This window comes from Theileria annulata, chromosome 1 (assembly GCF_000003225.4).
Source record: "Theileria annulata chromosome 1, complete sequence, *** SEQUENCING IN PROGRESS ***".
NCBI classification, from domain to species: domain Eukaryota; phylum Apicomplexa; class Aconoidasida; order Piroplasmida; family Theileriidae; genus Theileria; species Theileria annulata.
The window spans coordinates 956,576-973,634 of NC_011129.2; the positions used below are offsets into that span (position 1 = coordinate 956,576).

The following is a 17,059-nucleotide window of genomic DNA, read 5'->3' on the forward strand; positions in this document are numbered from 1 at the left end:
AATTATTTTGACCTTAATTTGTACAAAGAAGAGCCTGTAGATGAAGCTTTTATGAAAAGGGTTGGAATTTTTAGCATTTCACTCGCTATCATATTCCTTTCTCTAACTCTTTATATGCTTTATCATTGTATGAAGGCTTCCTGTTCCGATTGCTTATTAAATCTACACAAATTTCAATGTCATTCTTGTAAATCTTATTCCATAGAATTTATTAATAAGGTTACTTCTGTTGATTTTAGTAATTTGGTGGTCCCATACAAGTTATTGGTATATTTAAGATATTCCGACAACAACACTTGTAGTCCTGTGTATTGTGTTTATAATAATATTTGGAAAACCCAGACTCATTATGAAAAGTGTTATTACTCAAATTTAATATTTAATACAATTGTTTTGTTTTTATTATTATATTTAGCACATTCCCTGGCAATGGTGTCATTTAAACACTCTCTGCCCGCAGTGGTTTCTAACCAATAATTTCATTAAATCATTATATATTATTTATAATAAATCGTTAATCTACGTAAATCAGTTGTAAACAATTGTTTGAAATTTTTATTGGTAATTTTGCTAGCCATCTTTAACCAGTAACACACTGAATTCCACCATGTCATTCCGTCTGTTGGCCATTCGGAAGGGTCGTGCCTTTTATATTCAGTTATATAACCTATGCTATAGAAGGCCAGAAAGACCATTAATAGTGCTCCCACCCACTGGGTTGGAAGGAGAACCCATGTAACTCCATTATTACACACCAATCCTGGAAATCCAGTCGCCAACATGATCTCATGACACATATAAAATATTATGGTTAGAAATGTAGACATTTTAGGTTGATTAACAATGGATCTGGATATATTGGAATCTCTATAGTGAATTGAATATATAAAAATAACAGCTAGGATGATCTGAAGTGGAGCCAGGATATCAAAGAAGTGCCACAACCAACCATAAACAGTAGGTTCATTCTCGTCGCATTCTCCTTGTGCGTATGTTTTGTCTACGTGGAGTTGGTATTGTTTCCATCCACCAAAACCCATCTTACTTGGTGAGTGGAATACGAATTTGGTTTTGGGTGACCAGTTTGGAGCGTATTTAGTAGTGAATGCGAATATCAGTGGTGGAAATGTTGTCAGTATTAGAAGAACCATTTCAATCTTATCAATGAGATGAAATGGTACAATCATACCAGGTGCAATACCAGGATAAATAGAGTAGACCAATCCCATACCAACGAGAACCAACAGTACAGGTGATGTGACTTCCTTGTTGGGACTATCACGTGACGCCTTTGGAGCCCTATACTGCCAGAAAGCTATGGTCCATAACACAGAGGCTACAAGCGCTATTGCGATTGAGATTGAGATATCTATGAGAACTACAAGGTAGTCAGAATTATATTTCCTACGGTTACCAAATATAGATGTAGCAAAATATAGTATTAGTGAGGTGACCATTGGAAATGAATTTTCACCAGCCATATAGAATGCAAGATATCTATAATCTACAGCATAGACAAGGACCATGTTAATTCCAAATACAAATCCGGATATGGCCATAATCCAGTAATAACAAGTAAGATGACCTTGATCACCACCAGTGACATAAATTATCAACAATATTACAAATGTAAGAAAGTTTAACCAATTTGTAATTATGGAGGGAATAACAATCCAATACCACTTAGAGACCTTAGTACCGTCAGAAACATCAGAATCTTTCTTACCAGCGTCTTTGTCTCTAAAATAGTTGATGTAGACTTGTTCCATGATGTTACCAATGGTCATACTAGGTAAACACCAAAGTTCCAAAGCACTTGAAGTAGTCCTAACGAAGACACTAAAGAGATTTTCAGGAAGTTTGAACCTCAACAAGGCAAATGGTGCAGCACTGTATGAAAGCCTAATATTAAGCATCATAGCAAGACCAGCAAACATATACGCAGCAGTCTGAAGATCTCCTGTAGAGAATCCATGATCTTGCTCATACTTCTTCTCAGTCTGAACAGTCATTATTGCTATTTAGTGATAGTGATAGTGACTGAACTATTTCAGTCCAGTGGTGGTTGAGTGTTAAGTACTTAACTATAATCCTTTAGATTGTGAATGGTCCCTTATGGTATATTACAAAAATATTACTTAAAATCACAGTATCCATCAGAACAAACATTAAACTTTATCATAATAAACCATGAGGGCAAAACCAAACACCCAATTAGATAATCTGCAAATAATGTAAAATATATAACAAATTCCATTTAGTCATACATTCTATTGGCCAATGTGCAGGATCATGACTTTTATATTCTATAATGTATCCTTCTGAATAAAATGCTAAGAAGATCATAAATAGGGCGCCCACATACTGCGCTGGTAGTACAACGTATGTACCTCCATTATTAGCAATCACACCAGCGAATCCCAAAGCCAACAGAATCTCATGACACATATAGAATGTAATAGATAGGGCAGTGGACATCTTAGGTTGATTAATGATAGATCTAGATATATTGGAGTCTCTGTAATGGAGTGAGTATATGAATACAACAGCAAGAGATATCTTGATAACTAGAAGGATATCAAAACCGTGCCAGAAGGTATTATTCACCTCAGTTTTAGGTTCATCAAATTTAGGTTTGTATGTTCTCCAGCCACCCATTCCCTTTCCAAAATCTTCGAATGCGGATTTGGGTGAGTAGGCTTTAGTATATCCAAGAAATGTTCCTCTGTTAAGAAGAGCTACAATGACTGGTGGAAAGAATGTAGCTATTAGGAGTACCATCTCAATCTTATCGATGAGATAGAATGGTACAATCATACCAGGTGCTATACCAGGATAAATAGCATAAACAAGACCCATACCAACAATAACCATTAGAGTAGGAGAAACTATAGGTCCCCAGTGAACTGGACTAGTATCAAAACTTTCAGTAAATATGTGACCATAACTAACACTGTCATTGCCACCATTATCACAATAGCCGTATGCATATGTCCATACCACAGCTGCCACTAAAGAGATTATGATTGCTACCCAAATATCAATGCAAACTATTAGGTAGTCACTGTTCCATTTCCTGCGATTTCCAAAAATGAGTGTTGTAATGTAGTGTATGAATGAGGTGAGAATTGGGAAACAGTTTTCACCAACGATATAGACAGGAGTATAATTCCAGTCAGCAGCATAGACTAGAGTCATATTAATACCAAACACAAACCCAGATACAGCAATGGTACCATAAAAGGCAGTCAGATAACCCTTTTCACCACCTGCAACATATACAATAAGGAGTACCACATATGTAAGGAAGTTGAACCACTGGCATATTATGGAAGGAACAATGATGGAATAAAACTTGGCAATAGAAATGGCCTCTCTATAGGCATTATCGAACTTGTTCCAGGCCTCAACAAGCTTCTTGTATTGATTAGTTTCAATAGTAACACCCTGTTTGTAGGCATTTTCTTGTGCCTTGACATTGTTGAATTTCTGTTTGAGTCCACCCCAGTCACTACCATATTGATCTCTGGCATTCTGAGCTTTGGTATTTAAGTCCTTAATATTACTAATACCAGGGGCAGTTCCAAGTTGATTTAGGGCCTGTCGAAGAGTAGTAGGTTTAGTACCAGAACCAGGTTCATCATCTTCTCCAATGGCATCCTTGAGTAGTTCTTCAGGCTTATACACAGCATTGAAAGAATCCCACGCGGACAAAACTGAATTGTACTGAGATTGATAATCATTATATTCAGCTTCTTTTTGCCGAACCTTTTCGAATTTAGGTTTGACTAGGTCGTACTCAGTTCTAACAGCTTTGGCCAGACCAGTTAGTTGATGTCCACTAGCACCAGTAGCAAGTTGATTGAGAGCTTCCCGAAGAGTAGCAGGTTTACCAGAACCAGGAGGAGGTTCATCTTTATCACCGACAGCTTTGGCAAGATTTTCGGCACCCTTTTCATTACTACCAACTGCAATGTGTAGATCATTGGCTGCAGAATGTAATTTTCCAGCTAGAGCTCGGAGTGTTGTAGCCTTATGCTGAAGTACTTTAGCAGCATTTGGATCATCACCAGGATTTTTAACTGCATCGTTAAGTGCTTTGGCAGTAGTATGTAGTGTCTCTGCCAATTTTCGGAGCGTACCATCACTAGCACTTTTACCAGCTTTAACTCTAAATGCATCATCTCCACCAAAACCTTTTTGAAGTAGGTCAATTATGTTACCCATTAGCATACTTGGAAGACACCAGAGTTCTAAAGCACTAGCCATTCTTCTAACAAATACACTAAACAGATTTTCAGGTAGTTTAAATCTAATAAGTGCATATGGAGCAGAACTATATGAGAGCCTAATGTTGAGCATCATAGCAAGTCCGGCAAGAACATAGGCCGATATGAGTAATCCACAGCCATCAACGCCCGCACCAGCTGGTTTCTCACAGCCAGAACCTGTACACGTATTTGCCATTGTTCAGAAACAAGCTGTGGCAACAGGTGGGTATTTAGTGACCACTGGGTTAGAGTTTGGAAGTCCTGGTGAGCTCGTGGTGGTTATAAGTCCTAGCTTTTGCTTATGTGCCCTAAATTAGGTGCCTTTTAAAATTACTATATTACAGAAATATTACTTAAAATAACAGTATCCATCAGAACAAAAATTAAACTTTATCATAATAAAAAAATCAGGGTACAATTGGTAGTATCCATATAAATACCACATTCTTCTGTAGGCCACCTCGCTGGATCATGACTTTTATATTCTATAATGTATCCCTCTGAATAAAAGGCCAAAAATATCATAAATAGCGCTCCTATGTATTGTGGAATCAGTACCGTGTCACCTCCACCATTACCACCGACTACACCTGCAAAACCTATGGCCAACAGGAATTCATGACACATATAAAATACAATACTGAGTGCAGTAGACATTTTGGGTTGGTTAAAGATAGACCTAGATATATTGGATTCTTTATAATGAAGCGAATATATAAAGATAGCAGAAAGAGATATCTTAATAATTATAAGGAGATCAAAGGCATGCCAATGCCAAGCATCGACAGGATTATTAGCATCACCAGAGTTCTTGTACTTTCTGGTGAAGGTATTTAGGGTATCTGTTCCCCATTTACACGTTGGTGAGTATATAGCGCCAACTTGATCTTTGAATCTTCTTAGGAAAGCGATTATTACTGGTGGGAATATTGTGGCTATCAGGAGTACCATTTCAATCTTATCAATGAGATAGAATGGTACAATCATACCGGGTGCTATACCAGGATAAATAGCATAGACCAATCCCATACCAACAATAACCATCATTGCAGGTGAGACGAGATCTACCTCAGGGCTTGCGAAGAACCCTTGTGCATAGATGTGTTTCAGATCACCAGTAGTAATATCACTTCCAGCATAATATCCATATGCTACGGTCCAGACCACAGCTGCCACGAATGAGATTATTATAGCTACCCAAATATCCACGGTTACAATTATAAAGTCACTATTGTATTTTCTCCTATTACCAAACATCAGTGTTGTAAGATAATGAATGAATGAGGTGATGGCTGGAAATGAGTTTTCACCAGCGATATACACAGGCACATAATTATAATCAGCAGCATAAACCAAAGTCATATTAATACCAAACACAAATCCAGATATTGCAATAACCCAATAGAATGTAGTTAAACGGCCTTGGTCACCACCACGTCGATATACAACTAGTAATATTACATAGGTTACAAAGTTTAACCACTGAGTAATAATTGAAGGAACTATAATAGCACCGAACCTAACCTGTTTGTCAGTGGTTGTGGGCGTGTTGGTGCCGCTGCCGTCGTATGCTGCTTTAACCCCTATGTCCATTATGTTACCCAGGAGCATACTTGGTAGACACCAGAGTTCCAAAGCGCTAGCCATTCTTCTAACAAATACACTAAAGAGATTTTCAGGAAGTTTGAATCTAATAAGTGCATATGGAGCAGAACTATATGAGAGTCTAATATTAAGCATCATAGCAAGACCAGCAAGTATATAGGCGGCCGTCAAATATGGACATTTATCCTTACCATGAGCGGCCTGCTCACATTCAGTTGATGGGCAATCTGGCATCTATTAGTTTTTCCAGTTAACTAGTGATACTACTATATAGATTAGCAGCAGGTTAGGTGTATTCGAGTTCCTGGATATATTGCCTAAAAGGTCCTAGTTCGTGTTTTTACTATATTACATAAATATTACTTAAAATCACAGTATCCATCAAAACAAAAAATAAACTATATAATTGCTATATCAAACTTACCTTAAAAAATATGTATAAGAATAAAAATGTATTTTACTATATTAAAACCTTAGTTTATCTACTTTAAGCATATTTTACATTTACTTTAGTGATTATATAACAAAGATATTATTGATCTTTGTGTAATGGCTCCATCTCAACGTATACTAATAAACCTGAACATTCTATTTCCATAAACTTAGAGTCCAATAACTGAACCCAACGTATGCCAGGCCTCAACCTGTTAACTGGAAAAGCAGCCTGACCTATAATTTCAGAGGAAATATTGTCATAGTGTTTGACGTAAAAAAGAACAATAGCCTGATTAGGATTCTCGATTTTAAAAATAAAAGGTGGATTAGAATCAGACCAGACAGGATTAAAAGTGTTAAAGTTTACAGGTTTCGTAGTGAAGGTGGTTTCATCAACACCAACAACAGAAACTTCCACAAATGGACAAACCTTCTGCTTGTACTCTAAAACAGTTTTAGCAGATTTATTAATCACATTAAACAGAGTAGTATCACCAGATTCTTCCTCATCTAACTCCAGACCTTCTTTAATTGCCTGCTTAAGTTTTCGCTTCTCCTTAAATTTTGCAAAAGTTTGAAGATTCAAGTTAGATTTATTCAGAAACATATTCTGCTCACCAATTGAATATAACACGTTGCTGAACGAACTAGAGTAATTTTGGTTCTGAAATCCAGTTGAAGTTGGTAACTGAGAACCACTCAAAACATGTAAAGTTAACATTATGTCATTATTAATCTTATCACTATTTTTGATATTTGTATTAGATTCTGTGGGCTCAACAAAATCATCTGAATAGTTCTTGTAGATAAATTTTGGTACATAGCCAAATGAATTGTAGAAACGCCCATGATTAATCAGCATTGACCTGTCGTAAGATTGAAAGTTTAAGGCTGCAAATTGAACACCATAGGACCAAGGCTTTAAAGGACAGAAATTGGTACTTGCAAGCCTTGTTGCTGAAGGGTAAACACGAACAAAACAACGTTCAGATAGAGCAGTAATCAAAGATTGATCCTTGGACATTTTAAGGAATTTAGTCTCGGAAATAGCAAACACACTGTTACGCTTAATTGAGTCGATTTTATTATCTTCGAGTTTATCTATATCCAAGCCTCTTAGGGTTATTAAAGATTGCCAGGCAGTTTCTCCAGGACCTAAAAAGGTACTATCAGATGATTTATGTTTTGCCTTTATTATAAACTTGTTTAACAAGCTGCCCAGCTCACAACGGACAACGATGTCAATAGGGTCATCGTCGTCCAAAGTTAACAGCTCATCGCCCAATATCTGGGTAACAAGTTCAAAGGTCTTGAATTTGAAATCATCTGAGCAGTTCATTTCGAAGGATAAAATTACAGGTAATTTGTTATTCTCAAAAGCAGCCTCTTTTATAGCGATAAGTCCCTCACGGAGCGTCACAGATCCTGTCAAGTGACAGTTCTTCCAAGCGTGACAGAGCACAGGCTCTTCGGATCCGTCCTGACAATCAAGTTCTATGCATCTGCATCCGCGGAGAAGAGCCTCGGCAATAGAACTGGCGCTGGCTGAACCTCCTAATTGATCTCCAACCAGGTATGTGTTATGGCTACTGGATACCCAGAAATCCGTCAATTTCAAACTCAATACTGAGCAAATCTCGTCACTGTCTTGGGGTATACAAATGCTGTTAAAATAACTGGTGAGTGACCAGTTAAAACCTAAAACTGTTAGGAATCTTACTGGAATTCTGGGAACATTAACTTTCCTGAAACAGCCACCTGACCTTACCTCGGGCGGTGTATCGGGTATGTACGATAAAGGGGATAACCAAGATTGTATTTGAATTACGTTTGCAACCACCTCGTTAGAATCTGATGACTGAATGTTCCGCAGAAACGACTCGTAATCTGCTGGACTAATCTGCTGAATAAAGTCGGATTTCTCAGTGGTCGTTCTCAGTATTACTCTGAGAGCGCATTGCCGTACTATATTGTAGAACATGTCCTCGCATTCTTGATCTGTGAGTTCAGGGTAAATGGCCTGTATGTCTTTTTTCAGTACTTTGTATTGTACATTTAATGAATCAAAATGCTCAATACAAACGCGTATGATGTGAGCTGGCTTAGCGCTACTGTCAATCATTGAAGTCATCTGGACGAATCCGGCATTAATGTTATTTCTGAACTCAAGCAGACGTCGTACCATTGATGTGATTACGTCGGCATTCTCAGGCCTAGAAACAAATCCAAAAGTCACCAAATATTCGACAAATTGAGCCAAATTGTGAGGTAGAAGCCAGTCATCATCTTCGGCCTTGATTTTGTCATAGTTGCTCATGTACAAAAGCCCTACGTATTTATCGTTTAGACAACGCTTCAAAGCTTTAGTGTCAAAGTCACAGTCGCCGGGTTCTACAAAATTATTTCAACACTGTATGATAAAATATCATATATTAGCCTATTATAGATATATATATATAAACTAGTCCAGTTACTTGCATTTTTCTTGCATGATTGAAGAAATGAATTGAAAAGTTCTGAGTTTGTAATCCAGTGCACTGAAAACTCATTGCGTGCGTATCTGGCCGCGAAATACAGTCCTGAGATCCAGAGAAGAGCATCAGTTTCTGACTGTGCCCCCAATTGTAGTGAAACCTTCCCGTTAATAACAAATATGAACTTAAGGCTCACGCCGTCAAACGGGTCACGATGGTCAAAGTAGGTCAGTTCATCTCCTCTATGGATGCTTTTTATGGCACAGAGCGGGAAGATACTCTCGCTACTACGTTTTCTTCGCGACTGCCATCGAAGGAAAAGAGTGTCGCACACCTTTGAAACCCAGAAGAACAGCTCGTGCGATCTTCCGTGAGACTGTGAACTGTAAATGGGAGTTGCATTTATATATGGTAAAGCAAGGTTTTTTGTCCCGTTTTTTGGGTCTGATAGAGTTAAACGGGATGATCTACGCCATTTCCGTAGATATCCGCCTTTAAATATTAAATTTAGCGAATCGCATAAAGAAATTCGCTTTAAATGTTCCGATAAGAATTCGCTTATAGCTGGACTATCATTTGAGCATCCCGCTGATAAGTTGGAAATCCATTGATTATTGATTTGTTTCGACATCGTATCCCATATTTATATACATGTGATTAGCACTAATTTCTTTTAGATTAATTGGCCCTAATTTTTATTAATTCTGGCCAAATAATTACAGTTTAATATAATTTGGTATGATTTATGCGATTAAAGTGAAAATGAAAACTGTAGCATTACTGAGATTCTGTATAAAAGCGATCTGATTCTAAAACAAAATATTAAGGTTAAAATGGAAATATATGGGATATAATAATATTTTAAACTTTAAATTATAAGATTTTAATGTATTTTATAAAATGTGTAATTGTATCTTTTTTTTATTAGCGATGAAAATTTTGCGCACATCTAAAAATTTATATACAAGTACAAATCTTGCTCATTTGTGATAATATACAGAATAATAATACAATATAACAAATTTAAAAGACATATATGATATATATAATGTATATCAGCATATGTCGTTGGATTCCATGAACTACATGATATAATTTTACATATACAAGATTATAACTAATTATATATTTTAATAGTGAAATATGGTAATATAATAATACATAAAAGGTTATTAATTGAGAATTTGTCATTAGCGTTAGTAGTCCAGGGGTAGGATCCAACCCTCCCAAGGTTGGGACCCGGGTTCGAGTCCCGGCTAACGCATTACATGAACGTTGTTTATTTCTATGGGGAATTTAATGATATTATATGTAACACATATAATAAATATATTTTAAATTTTAATAAAATATTTTATTATTTTTGTAGTGTAAGAAGTTGTATGTGTAATCAAGCTTGCGACGTCTTGATCCTCATCTATAGTGCAGATTCTATTAACTTATAGTTGATAAATCTTTTTATTATGTAAATTATAATCCTTCTATTATTCTAGTTCTTGTTATCAAAAGAATACATTTTTTTAGATATCAATAAATCGTGTCAAAAATTGTGTAAAGAATTATGCAATAGTAAAATAATAGTAAATATAAATGGCAAATGAAGCTTTAAAATTAACCTCTGGAACACATATCTTCGTTCCCTGCAAAGAAGAAGTAATTTTTACACTAGTTTATTTTATCTTATTTTTAACTTTGATATCATAGATTAATTTAATCTGATACTATGAAAACATTGATATATCTATATGTGTAGGTATGGCTTGAGGGAATAGTGGAAAATGTAACCAATAAGAACGTGACAGTCAGACTTCTAGGAGATTTTGAGGGCGAAGTCAGACAATTTAATACCTCTGAAAACTTTTACCCTCACTCAGTTGGTATCTCATCCGTATACACTTTTTATATTACCATTTTTAATTACATATTCATGTATCTAACTATATATATGATTTGGTAGATATCGACGGGAACGATGATATTCCGGACGACCTGACTAAGTTAACACACCTCCACGAAGCCTCAATTCTACACAGTCTCCACCTGCGCTTTAAAAAGGACCAAATCTACTCCCTAACAGGGAAAATCCTCATCGCAGTTAACCCGTTCAAAACGATCCCAAATCTTTACTCAAATCAAGTATAAACATTTAGAATAGTTGAATTTATTTATTATTTAATAGAATATTGTATTATTTTACAAATTTACCATAAAATTGTGTAGACTCTGATAAAATATGATTATATTGGAGATAAGGAACCACATGTATTTAGTACAGCTAGTGACGCATATTACGGAATGCTTGACGGGTTTTGCCAGAGTATCCTAATCTCAGGTGAGTCAGGAGCAGGGAAAACTGAATCAACCAAATACGTACTCAAGTACCTCTGCTCGAACCTTATACGCAATAAGGTGAATGTAGACCAGTACTATCTTAGTACGCCACAATCAAATCTAGACTCTGACGAATCAGTCCCAAATACAGCCCGCAATAATAAAGCAAAAAATAACAAATTACAAAATAATAAACCTACAGAAAATGTTGAGATGAAGGTGTTGGAAAGCAACCCATTGCTTGAAAGTTTTGGTAACGCAGCAACACTGAGGAACCATAACTCGAGTCGTTATGGTAAGTACATAGAACTTCAGTACCTGGAAGAATCGTCAGAAAGACTTAAGCTAATAGGAGCAACAATCCAAACATATTTACTAGAAAAAGTTAGAATTGCACAACAACAAGCTGGAGAACGAAATTATCATATTTTTCATCAATTAACAGCTGCATTCCGTAAATACGGGAGTAAATACACAATTAACTTTATGGATAATACAGTAAATAGTAAAGAAGAGAATTCTAACTTAGAAAATGATTCAGTTTGGGATCTAGATTTGAGTAACTTTGAAGGAGAATTCAGAATAGTGCCAAATTGTAAACCAATAGGAAATTTAGATGAAGATTATGATTTGGAGTTTTTTAAAGAGAATCTTAGAGCCATGAAGACATTGGGGTTGGATCTAGAACAAGTGAATGTAATATTCTCAATTATAGCCACAATACTACATTTGACTAATATTGAGTTTGTTCTGAACGTACACTGTTCAGAAGGCGCAGTGGTCTCAAATCAGCAAGAGAATAGCATTTCTAAGATTTCTCAACTTTTACAGGTTGACGAAAGTGACCTTTTGAACGTGCTTTTGACCCGAAGCATTAAGACCGTTAATGAGTTTTACACAAAGCCAAAGCGTGTGGATGAGGCGATAGATACGAGAGACGCAATTGCAAAGAACATGTACAGCATTTTGTTTGATTTCGTAGTAGCGGTGGCAAACTCTGCAGTGGATTCGAAACAGTCAGAGGTAGATGTATCCACAGGGATTCTTGATATTTTCGGTTTCGAGTGTTTTCAGCTCAATTCCTTTGAGCAGCTGTGTATAAACTTTACCAACGAAACTCTACAGAATTTCTTTAATACATGCGTCTTCAAGTATGAGCAACAACTTTATACAGATGAAGGAATCACTTGGAATCCACTGGATTTTCCAGATAATCAGGACTGCATTGACCTGTTTAAATTGAAAATACATGTAAGGATTGGATATTTGATGTCATAGATATTTCATTTCTATATTGATTAATTAATTTGATTTAGGGAATATTTGCAATGATTGATGAGGAATGTCAGATACCAGGTGGTAATGACCAATCATTGTGCAATAAATTATGCCAAAAACATTCTGGTATTTTTTTATTCACAGATAAAATAACACTGATCTAATTGTAAATTAGGTAACAAGAGGTTTGATAAGGTTAGAACTGACCAGAGTAGTTTTATTGTGAACCACTTTGCGGGAGGCGTTAAGTATAAAATTGACGGCTTCCTAGAGAAGAACAAGGACAGACTCTCAGACGACTCCATTCACTTTATCACTAACGTTAAAAACGATAAAATCAAACTCATCTTCGAGTCACTCATTACATCCAACCAGGTACCGATACATATTTATAATTCAGTTACTAACTCAATCCTATTACATAATCCTGTTACAAATAATCCCATTAATATATTAATTAATATAAAATTTTGTAGAATTTGACACAGTTGATGAAAAAGAGGAAGACTATATCAACCCAGTTCACAACCCAGTTGGATCAGCTGATGAATAAAATAGGCAAAACTGAGCCTCATTTCATACGTTGCATAAAGCCGAATCAGTTAAACTTGCCAAATATCTTCCAAAAAAACACAGTCAACGAACAACTCAAGTATAATACAAACTCGCTAGTTATATTAATTAGTTGTTTGTTTGATTTTTTTATTTAATTAGTTTTTTGTTTGATTGGTTATATTTGTGTGTAGATGTGGTGGGATGTTACAAGTGGTGGAAGTTAGCAGAGCTGGGTACCCAGTGCGTTTAACGCATTCTATCTTCTACAATAAGTTCAAATATCTGCTAAACAAGTCGGAATCTGACAAAGTTTCGAAACTACATCCAGGTAAAATTTTACAGATTCATCTGTTTAATGATTGTCTAATGTCGGTTTAGATATGGCTCAGATGAGTAAACAGTTGTTGGATATCCTGGTCGCAAGGTTCATTCCTTTTAATCCGTACCAACAAGGGTCGTTATCCTTCGGCAAATCACTCATTTTCTTCAAGTATTAGTGCTACTGAGTTATATATTTAGTTTGCTTTGTCATTTTCATTAAATATATTTTAGAAATAACATATATGAAATCCTGTTTAACTCGTTGCAAGAGTTGAGAAATAGAAGTGCAACGGTGATTCAGAAGACAGTGAGAGGATATAAGCAACGTAAAGCGTATCTGGAGTGTCTACACAAGATAAGAACTCTGCAGATATACTTGAAGTATAAAGTGAGGAAGATCCGGGAACACAGAAGAAGGCGTCTATTGGCCGCAATAACTATCCAGTCTACATTCAGAATGTTCATGGCACGAGCTGAGTACAGGGCTGAGTTGGCCAAGTGGGTTCGCCTGCAGAGTCTTTTCCGAAATATTATCCTGAGAATCGAAGTCAGGGATAAATACGTCAACAATTCGGCGACTGTGATCCAGAGCTACTTTAAAGCGTACTTGCAGAGAAGGTACTACAAGCAGCTGAAGTCAAGCGCAATCAAGTTGCAACTTAAGTGGAGATCAATACTGGCAAGAAATGAGCTTAAAAAGCTACATCAGGAATCTAAATCACTAGGTACCTTTCATTTTATATACTTTTAGCTCAGTTACCATTATACTGTTTATTGTATTGCTCTGATACACATTTTAAATCTATTTTTTAGGAACTATGATTGAGAGGAATCAAATATTGCAAGAAGAGTTGAAGGAAGATAGGATGAAGATGATGGATTATGAGTCGAAGGTGTATCAGTTGCAGGCAAAGATCACAAGCCTAAAAGGACAACTCGAGAGAGAACGTAATGAGAAGGGGTTGGTGATCCAGGAAAAGGAGAAACTAGTGTCTAATAATAAGGACCTGGTGGACAAGATTACGCACCTGGAGAACACAAACTCGAAGATACTAAACGACCTCAAGATGATTAAGCAGTTTATATCGAAAGAAATTTCAATTCCACAACGTACTACAAATAGTTTTTATTTCGTAGAAATCATTATATAGTTAAATTCCACTAGATAATATCAATTAATCTACGCTGTAGATGTGAGAGAAGCATCTCCGATGTCGAGAATTGATTCATACCAACAGCTGGCCAACACTGTAATACTCTATACTATTTTTATTCTCTTACTATAATTTAATAGTATCACTATACATTCATTTTATTCAGTTCACTGCCTAGATATTTAGCTCAGAGTAATAAGTGATTTAGGAGGAGATAATGAAGGAGATGGTAGTGGATATAGTGTTGTGTGGTCCATCAAGTGGTAAGAGTAGACTGATTGAGATGGCCCTGGTGAACAGCGCAGACGATGAAAGCTTAACCAAGCATAGACAACTTCAAAATAATAGGCGCCTATTAACACAACTGCAGCTTAGCATTAATTATTTTAAACTATCACCAAGTAACTTCAGTTCTATCTTCACAGTTAAATTTATACACACTTTATGGTATTTTAGGTGATGATATTGGAGTGAGTGTACTGGAAATTCCAGGAGAATACATAGACGATGATAGGACGCGTGGTGTTCTTAAGAACAGTTATTTGATTGCTGTCTGCTTTGATCCGAGTTCTGACAGATCCATTATCGAGTGCATAACAATGGTCAAGATCATTATGTCTTACGTCCAGCTCAAGTACACATCAATAGTCATAGTGCAAAACAATTTATTATTGCTTGAAGAATCCAAATTTCAAACTGATTTATCACTAATACATAAATTTGGTAATACTTAGTTAATCCTACCATCCCAACCATATTTTAATTATATTTTAATTGTATTTTAACTAATTTATAGCATTTGAGAATGATATTTTATTTGTCAAGGTTGATAATTTATTAAACTTTATAAAGAAAACCATGCCCTTTATCGAGTCTAAAAAGAGTCTCAGAACCATCCTTAACATCAAGAAATCATCACCCAAAAGTATTTTTACAAATAATTATACAGTTATATAATTTGATAATTATTTATAGTTAATTTGATAATTATTTATAGTTAATTTGATAATTTTTTTGATACTTGAGGTGTTCAAAAATGTTTAGATGTGGTGAGAGGAAAGAGTATAACCAAGAGTCCCATAGCATTTTTCTATGAGCGATTCCGTAACTTTTTGACTGGAATCAGTTCCTCTGGAACTCAAACCAGGCTACTTCAGGCCACAGTGGCTGAGCGTGAGAGTGTGAAGCTGCCTCCTCTGGGTCTGAAGAGAGTAGCAACAGTGTCAACCTACGAGAGCGCAGTCACTTCAGTGGCTGTAAGATCAGAAGAACCGACAGATCAGTACGTGGTAGTGGCGGTGGGAAGACGTAATGGATCAATTAATATATTTCACGTTCATCGTACTACTGTTGAACATAAACTTCTCAACTCCAGTGCAAAGTAATATTTACTCAAACTTTAATATATTCATAGGGATGATGAAGAATTGTGCAATTTATTGAATGGTGATGTGATTTATGACGAAAACACTAAGGTGGTTGATTATTTGACTCTTAAAATGCACTCCAAGGCTGTTACTTGTCTCACTTTCTCAAAGCTTAACGTTGATGAGCTTCTTTCACTTTCTGTAGACTGCACTATCAGGGCCTGGAACGTCTTGACTGGAGAGCTGATCAAGGTTTTCAACGACTCGTATCCTGGACTCAGTATTCAGTTCCACCCACTTCAGCCTAACTATTTTCTATCTTGCAATTCCAATCCAACTCTAAGGATCGTAGACTACAATGAAGGAACGGTATTTTTTACATAATTATCTAGTCTAGAGATTATATTAATTTTTTTATTTCTCTTACTAATAACCGTTTATTATACTTAATTGATGAATCTATTTGTAGGTGATTCAAAAGACTAAGATAAAGAGTGAAATAAGATGTTTGATATTTGATGACACGAGGTTGAATGTCTTGGCTGGTACTGAACGCGGATCAATTTCAGTCTACGAATCTCATTCCAACATGTTACTCAAGCACTCTCTAACCAAACAAATTTCCAGGGTATTATTTATTCAAATTTACTTTTCAATTATTTTACTCAATTATTACTAGTAATATAAACTAACTAGTTGTTATTGTGTGTTTTAGGGACCTGTTACATCATTGTCATTTGTATCTTCGACGTCCAGTGTTACTGTTCCTTCAGTTATTGCCAACGTTTGCAGTGGCTCAATTCTGGTCTTTAACGTCATATATGACACCAATTCTGGAAAAATTAAAGAACTTACCCACAGGCATATTATATTTATATTTGTGCAGATTTACAAAGATCTATCCCTAATTACCATTTTATATATTTAATATTAATTTGTGGTTTAGATATAATGTGAATAATAATCATGTGGCATTGCCTTTGAGATCATGTTATACAAAGTATGGCGGTGGATGGTGCGTGAGTGGTTCTGAGGACAGGAACATCTTAATATTTTCTATGTCAGACGAGAACATTCCCTTCTCAATTCCCTTCCACAACGGCCCAGTTGTCTGCACTGCCGTCAACCAGAGCGACACTGTCCTCGTCACTACCGACTCCAAAGGAGTGGTAGCTTTTTGGCGGAGGACTTTTCACGTTAAATCCTAAAATATTATACTACACTATATTAGATATTTTATTTATTTTTCGTATGCTGTAATATCAGGT

At 35.9% G+C, this 17,059-nt stretch overlaps 5 protein-coding genes across 5 annotated transcripts, besides 32 other annotated features; 1 reads left to right on the forward strand and 4 right to left on the reverse strand.

Annotated features, from left to right (window-relative positions):
- Positions 1–497: 497 nt before the first annotated feature.
- Positions 498–2,012, reverse strand: TA06980 (Tpr-related protein family member, putative; the record flags this gene model as incomplete). Its single annotated transcript, XM_948906.1, has 1 exon — positions 498–2,012. The coding sequence occupies one exon, from the start codon at positions 2,010–2,012 to the stop codon at positions 498–500; it is 1,515 nt and encodes a 504-aa protein (XP_953999.1).
- Positions 675–743: a sequence feature (10 probable transmembrane helices predicted for TA06980 by TMHMM2.0 at aa 26-48, 113-135, 147-169, 184-201, 213-235, 255-277, 289-311, 355-377, 398-420 and 424-446).
- Positions 753–821: a sequence feature (10 probable transmembrane helices predicted for TA06980 by TMHMM2.0 at aa 26-48, 113-135, 147-169, 184-201, 213-235, 255-277, 289-311, 355-377, 398-420 and 424-446).
- Positions 882–950: a sequence feature (10 probable transmembrane helices predicted for TA06980 by TMHMM2.0 at aa 26-48, 113-135, 147-169, 184-201, 213-235, 255-277, 289-311, 355-377, 398-420 and 424-446).
- Positions 1,080–1,148: a sequence feature (10 probable transmembrane helices predicted for TA06980 by TMHMM2.0 at aa 26-48, 113-135, 147-169, 184-201, 213-235, 255-277, 289-311, 355-377, 398-420 and 424-446).
- Positions 1,182–1,250: a sequence feature (10 probable transmembrane helices predicted for TA06980 by TMHMM2.0 at aa 26-48, 113-135, 147-169, 184-201, 213-235, 255-277, 289-311, 355-377, 398-420 and 424-446).
- Positions 1,308–1,376: a sequence feature (10 probable transmembrane helices predicted for TA06980 by TMHMM2.0 at aa 26-48, 113-135, 147-169, 184-201, 213-235, 255-277, 289-311, 355-377, 398-420 and 424-446).
- Positions 1,410–1,463: a sequence feature (10 probable transmembrane helices predicted for TA06980 by TMHMM2.0 at aa 26-48, 113-135, 147-169, 184-201, 213-235, 255-277, 289-311, 355-377, 398-420 and 424-446).
- Positions 1,506–1,574: a sequence feature (10 probable transmembrane helices predicted for TA06980 by TMHMM2.0 at aa 26-48, 113-135, 147-169, 184-201, 213-235, 255-277, 289-311, 355-377, 398-420 and 424-446).
- Positions 1,608–1,676: a sequence feature (10 probable transmembrane helices predicted for TA06980 by TMHMM2.0 at aa 26-48, 113-135, 147-169, 184-201, 213-235, 255-277, 289-311, 355-377, 398-420 and 424-446).
- Positions 1,869–1,937: a sequence feature (10 probable transmembrane helices predicted for TA06980 by TMHMM2.0 at aa 26-48, 113-135, 147-169, 184-201, 213-235, 255-277, 289-311, 355-377, 398-420 and 424-446).
- Positions 2,013–2,214: 202 nt separating the features above from the next.
- Positions 2,215–4,467, reverse strand: TA06975 (Tpr-related protein family member, putative; the record flags this gene model as incomplete). The annotated part of the gene is made up of 1 exon (XM_948907.1): positions 2,215–4,467. One exon carries the CDS (start codon positions 4,465–4,467, stop codon positions 2,215–2,217), a length of 2,253 nt encoding a protein of 750 aa, XP_954000.1.
- Positions 2,323–2,391: a sequence feature (10 probable transmembrane helices predicted for TA06975 by TMHMM2.0 at aa 21-43, 376-398, 405-427, 437-459, 471-493, 534-556, 563-585, 625-647, 667-689 and 693-715).
- Positions 2,401–2,469: a sequence feature (10 probable transmembrane helices predicted for TA06975 by TMHMM2.0 at aa 21-43, 376-398, 405-427, 437-459, 471-493, 534-556, 563-585, 625-647, 667-689 and 693-715).
- Positions 2,527–2,595: a sequence feature (10 probable transmembrane helices predicted for TA06975 by TMHMM2.0 at aa 21-43, 376-398, 405-427, 437-459, 471-493, 534-556, 563-585, 625-647, 667-689 and 693-715).
- Positions 2,713–2,781: a sequence feature (10 probable transmembrane helices predicted for TA06975 by TMHMM2.0 at aa 21-43, 376-398, 405-427, 437-459, 471-493, 534-556, 563-585, 625-647, 667-689 and 693-715).
- Positions 2,800–2,868: a sequence feature (10 probable transmembrane helices predicted for TA06975 by TMHMM2.0 at aa 21-43, 376-398, 405-427, 437-459, 471-493, 534-556, 563-585, 625-647, 667-689 and 693-715).
- Positions 2,989–3,057: a sequence feature (10 probable transmembrane helices predicted for TA06975 by TMHMM2.0 at aa 21-43, 376-398, 405-427, 437-459, 471-493, 534-556, 563-585, 625-647, 667-689 and 693-715).
- Positions 3,091–3,159: a sequence feature (10 probable transmembrane helices predicted for TA06975 by TMHMM2.0 at aa 21-43, 376-398, 405-427, 437-459, 471-493, 534-556, 563-585, 625-647, 667-689 and 693-715).
- Positions 3,187–3,255: a sequence feature (10 probable transmembrane helices predicted for TA06975 by TMHMM2.0 at aa 21-43, 376-398, 405-427, 437-459, 471-493, 534-556, 563-585, 625-647, 667-689 and 693-715).
- Positions 3,274–3,342: a sequence feature (10 probable transmembrane helices predicted for TA06975 by TMHMM2.0 at aa 21-43, 376-398, 405-427, 437-459, 471-493, 534-556, 563-585, 625-647, 667-689 and 693-715).
- Positions 4,339–4,407: a sequence feature (10 probable transmembrane helices predicted for TA06975 by TMHMM2.0 at aa 21-43, 376-398, 405-427, 437-459, 471-493, 534-556, 563-585, 625-647, 667-689 and 693-715).
- Positions 4,468–4,664: 197 nt separating the features above from the next.
- On the reverse strand, positions 4,665–6,110 carry TA06970 (Tpr-related protein family member, putative; the record flags this gene model as incomplete). Its single annotated transcript, XM_948908.1, has 1 exon — positions 4,665–6,110. The coding sequence occupies one exon, from the start codon at positions 6,108–6,110 to the stop codon at positions 4,665–4,667; it is 1,446 nt and encodes a 481-aa protein (XP_954001.1).
- Positions 4,758–4,826: a sequence feature (11 probable transmembrane helices predicted for TA06970 by TMHMM2.0 at aa 20-42, 68-90, 110-132, 144-166, 170-192, 213-235, 268-290, 297-316, 354-376, 397-419 and 429-451).
- Positions 4,854–4,922: a sequence feature (11 probable transmembrane helices predicted for TA06970 by TMHMM2.0 at aa 20-42, 68-90, 110-132, 144-166, 170-192, 213-235, 268-290, 297-316, 354-376, 397-419 and 429-451).
- Positions 4,983–5,051: a sequence feature (11 probable transmembrane helices predicted for TA06970 by TMHMM2.0 at aa 20-42, 68-90, 110-132, 144-166, 170-192, 213-235, 268-290, 297-316, 354-376, 397-419 and 429-451).
- Positions 5,163–5,222: a sequence feature (11 probable transmembrane helices predicted for TA06970 by TMHMM2.0 at aa 20-42, 68-90, 110-132, 144-166, 170-192, 213-235, 268-290, 297-316, 354-376, 397-419 and 429-451).
- Positions 5,241–5,309: a sequence feature (11 probable transmembrane helices predicted for TA06970 by TMHMM2.0 at aa 20-42, 68-90, 110-132, 144-166, 170-192, 213-235, 268-290, 297-316, 354-376, 397-419 and 429-451).
- Positions 5,406–5,474: a sequence feature (11 probable transmembrane helices predicted for TA06970 by TMHMM2.0 at aa 20-42, 68-90, 110-132, 144-166, 170-192, 213-235, 268-290, 297-316, 354-376, 397-419 and 429-451).
- Positions 5,535–5,603: a sequence feature (11 probable transmembrane helices predicted for TA06970 by TMHMM2.0 at aa 20-42, 68-90, 110-132, 144-166, 170-192, 213-235, 268-290, 297-316, 354-376, 397-419 and 429-451).
- Positions 5,613–5,681: a sequence feature (11 probable transmembrane helices predicted for TA06970 by TMHMM2.0 at aa 20-42, 68-90, 110-132, 144-166, 170-192, 213-235, 268-290, 297-316, 354-376, 397-419 and 429-451).
- Positions 5,715–5,783: a sequence feature (11 probable transmembrane helices predicted for TA06970 by TMHMM2.0 at aa 20-42, 68-90, 110-132, 144-166, 170-192, 213-235, 268-290, 297-316, 354-376, 397-419 and 429-451).
- Positions 5,841–5,909: a sequence feature (11 probable transmembrane helices predicted for TA06970 by TMHMM2.0 at aa 20-42, 68-90, 110-132, 144-166, 170-192, 213-235, 268-290, 297-316, 354-376, 397-419 and 429-451).
- Positions 5,985–6,053: a sequence feature (11 probable transmembrane helices predicted for TA06970 by TMHMM2.0 at aa 20-42, 68-90, 110-132, 144-166, 170-192, 213-235, 268-290, 297-316, 354-376, 397-419 and 429-451).
- A 298-nt stretch (positions 6,111–6,408) lies between the features above and the next one.
- Positions 6,409–9,416, reverse strand: TA06965 (1-phosphatidylinositol-4,5-bisphosphatephosphod ie sterase; the record flags this gene model as incomplete). The annotated part of the gene is made up of 2 exons (XM_948909.1): positions 6,409–8,702; positions 8,786–9,416. 2 exons carry the CDS (start codon positions 9,414–9,416, stop codon positions 6,409–6,411), a joined length of 2,925 nt encoding a protein of 974 aa, XP_954002.1.
- A 562-nt stretch (positions 9,417–9,978) lies between these two features.
- Positions 9,979–10,049, reverse strand: a tRNA.
- Positions 10,050–10,053: 4 nt separating this feature from the next.
- TA06960 (myosin, putative) lies at positions 10,054–16,999 on the forward strand (the record flags this gene model as incomplete). Its single annotated transcript, XM_948910.1, has 14 exons — positions 10,054–10,171; positions 10,389–10,453; positions 11,006–12,367; positions 12,578–12,823; positions 12,871–13,085; positions 13,502–13,995; positions 14,084–14,392; positions 14,462–14,520; positions 14,850–15,147; positions 15,221–15,349; positions 15,469–15,805; positions 15,839–16,160; positions 16,261–16,382; positions 16,738–16,999. 14 exons carry the CDS (start codon positions 10,054–10,056, stop codon positions 16,997–16,999), a joined length of 4,338 nt encoding a protein of 1,445 aa, XP_954003.1.
- Positions 17,000–17,059: the final 60 nt, after the last annotated feature.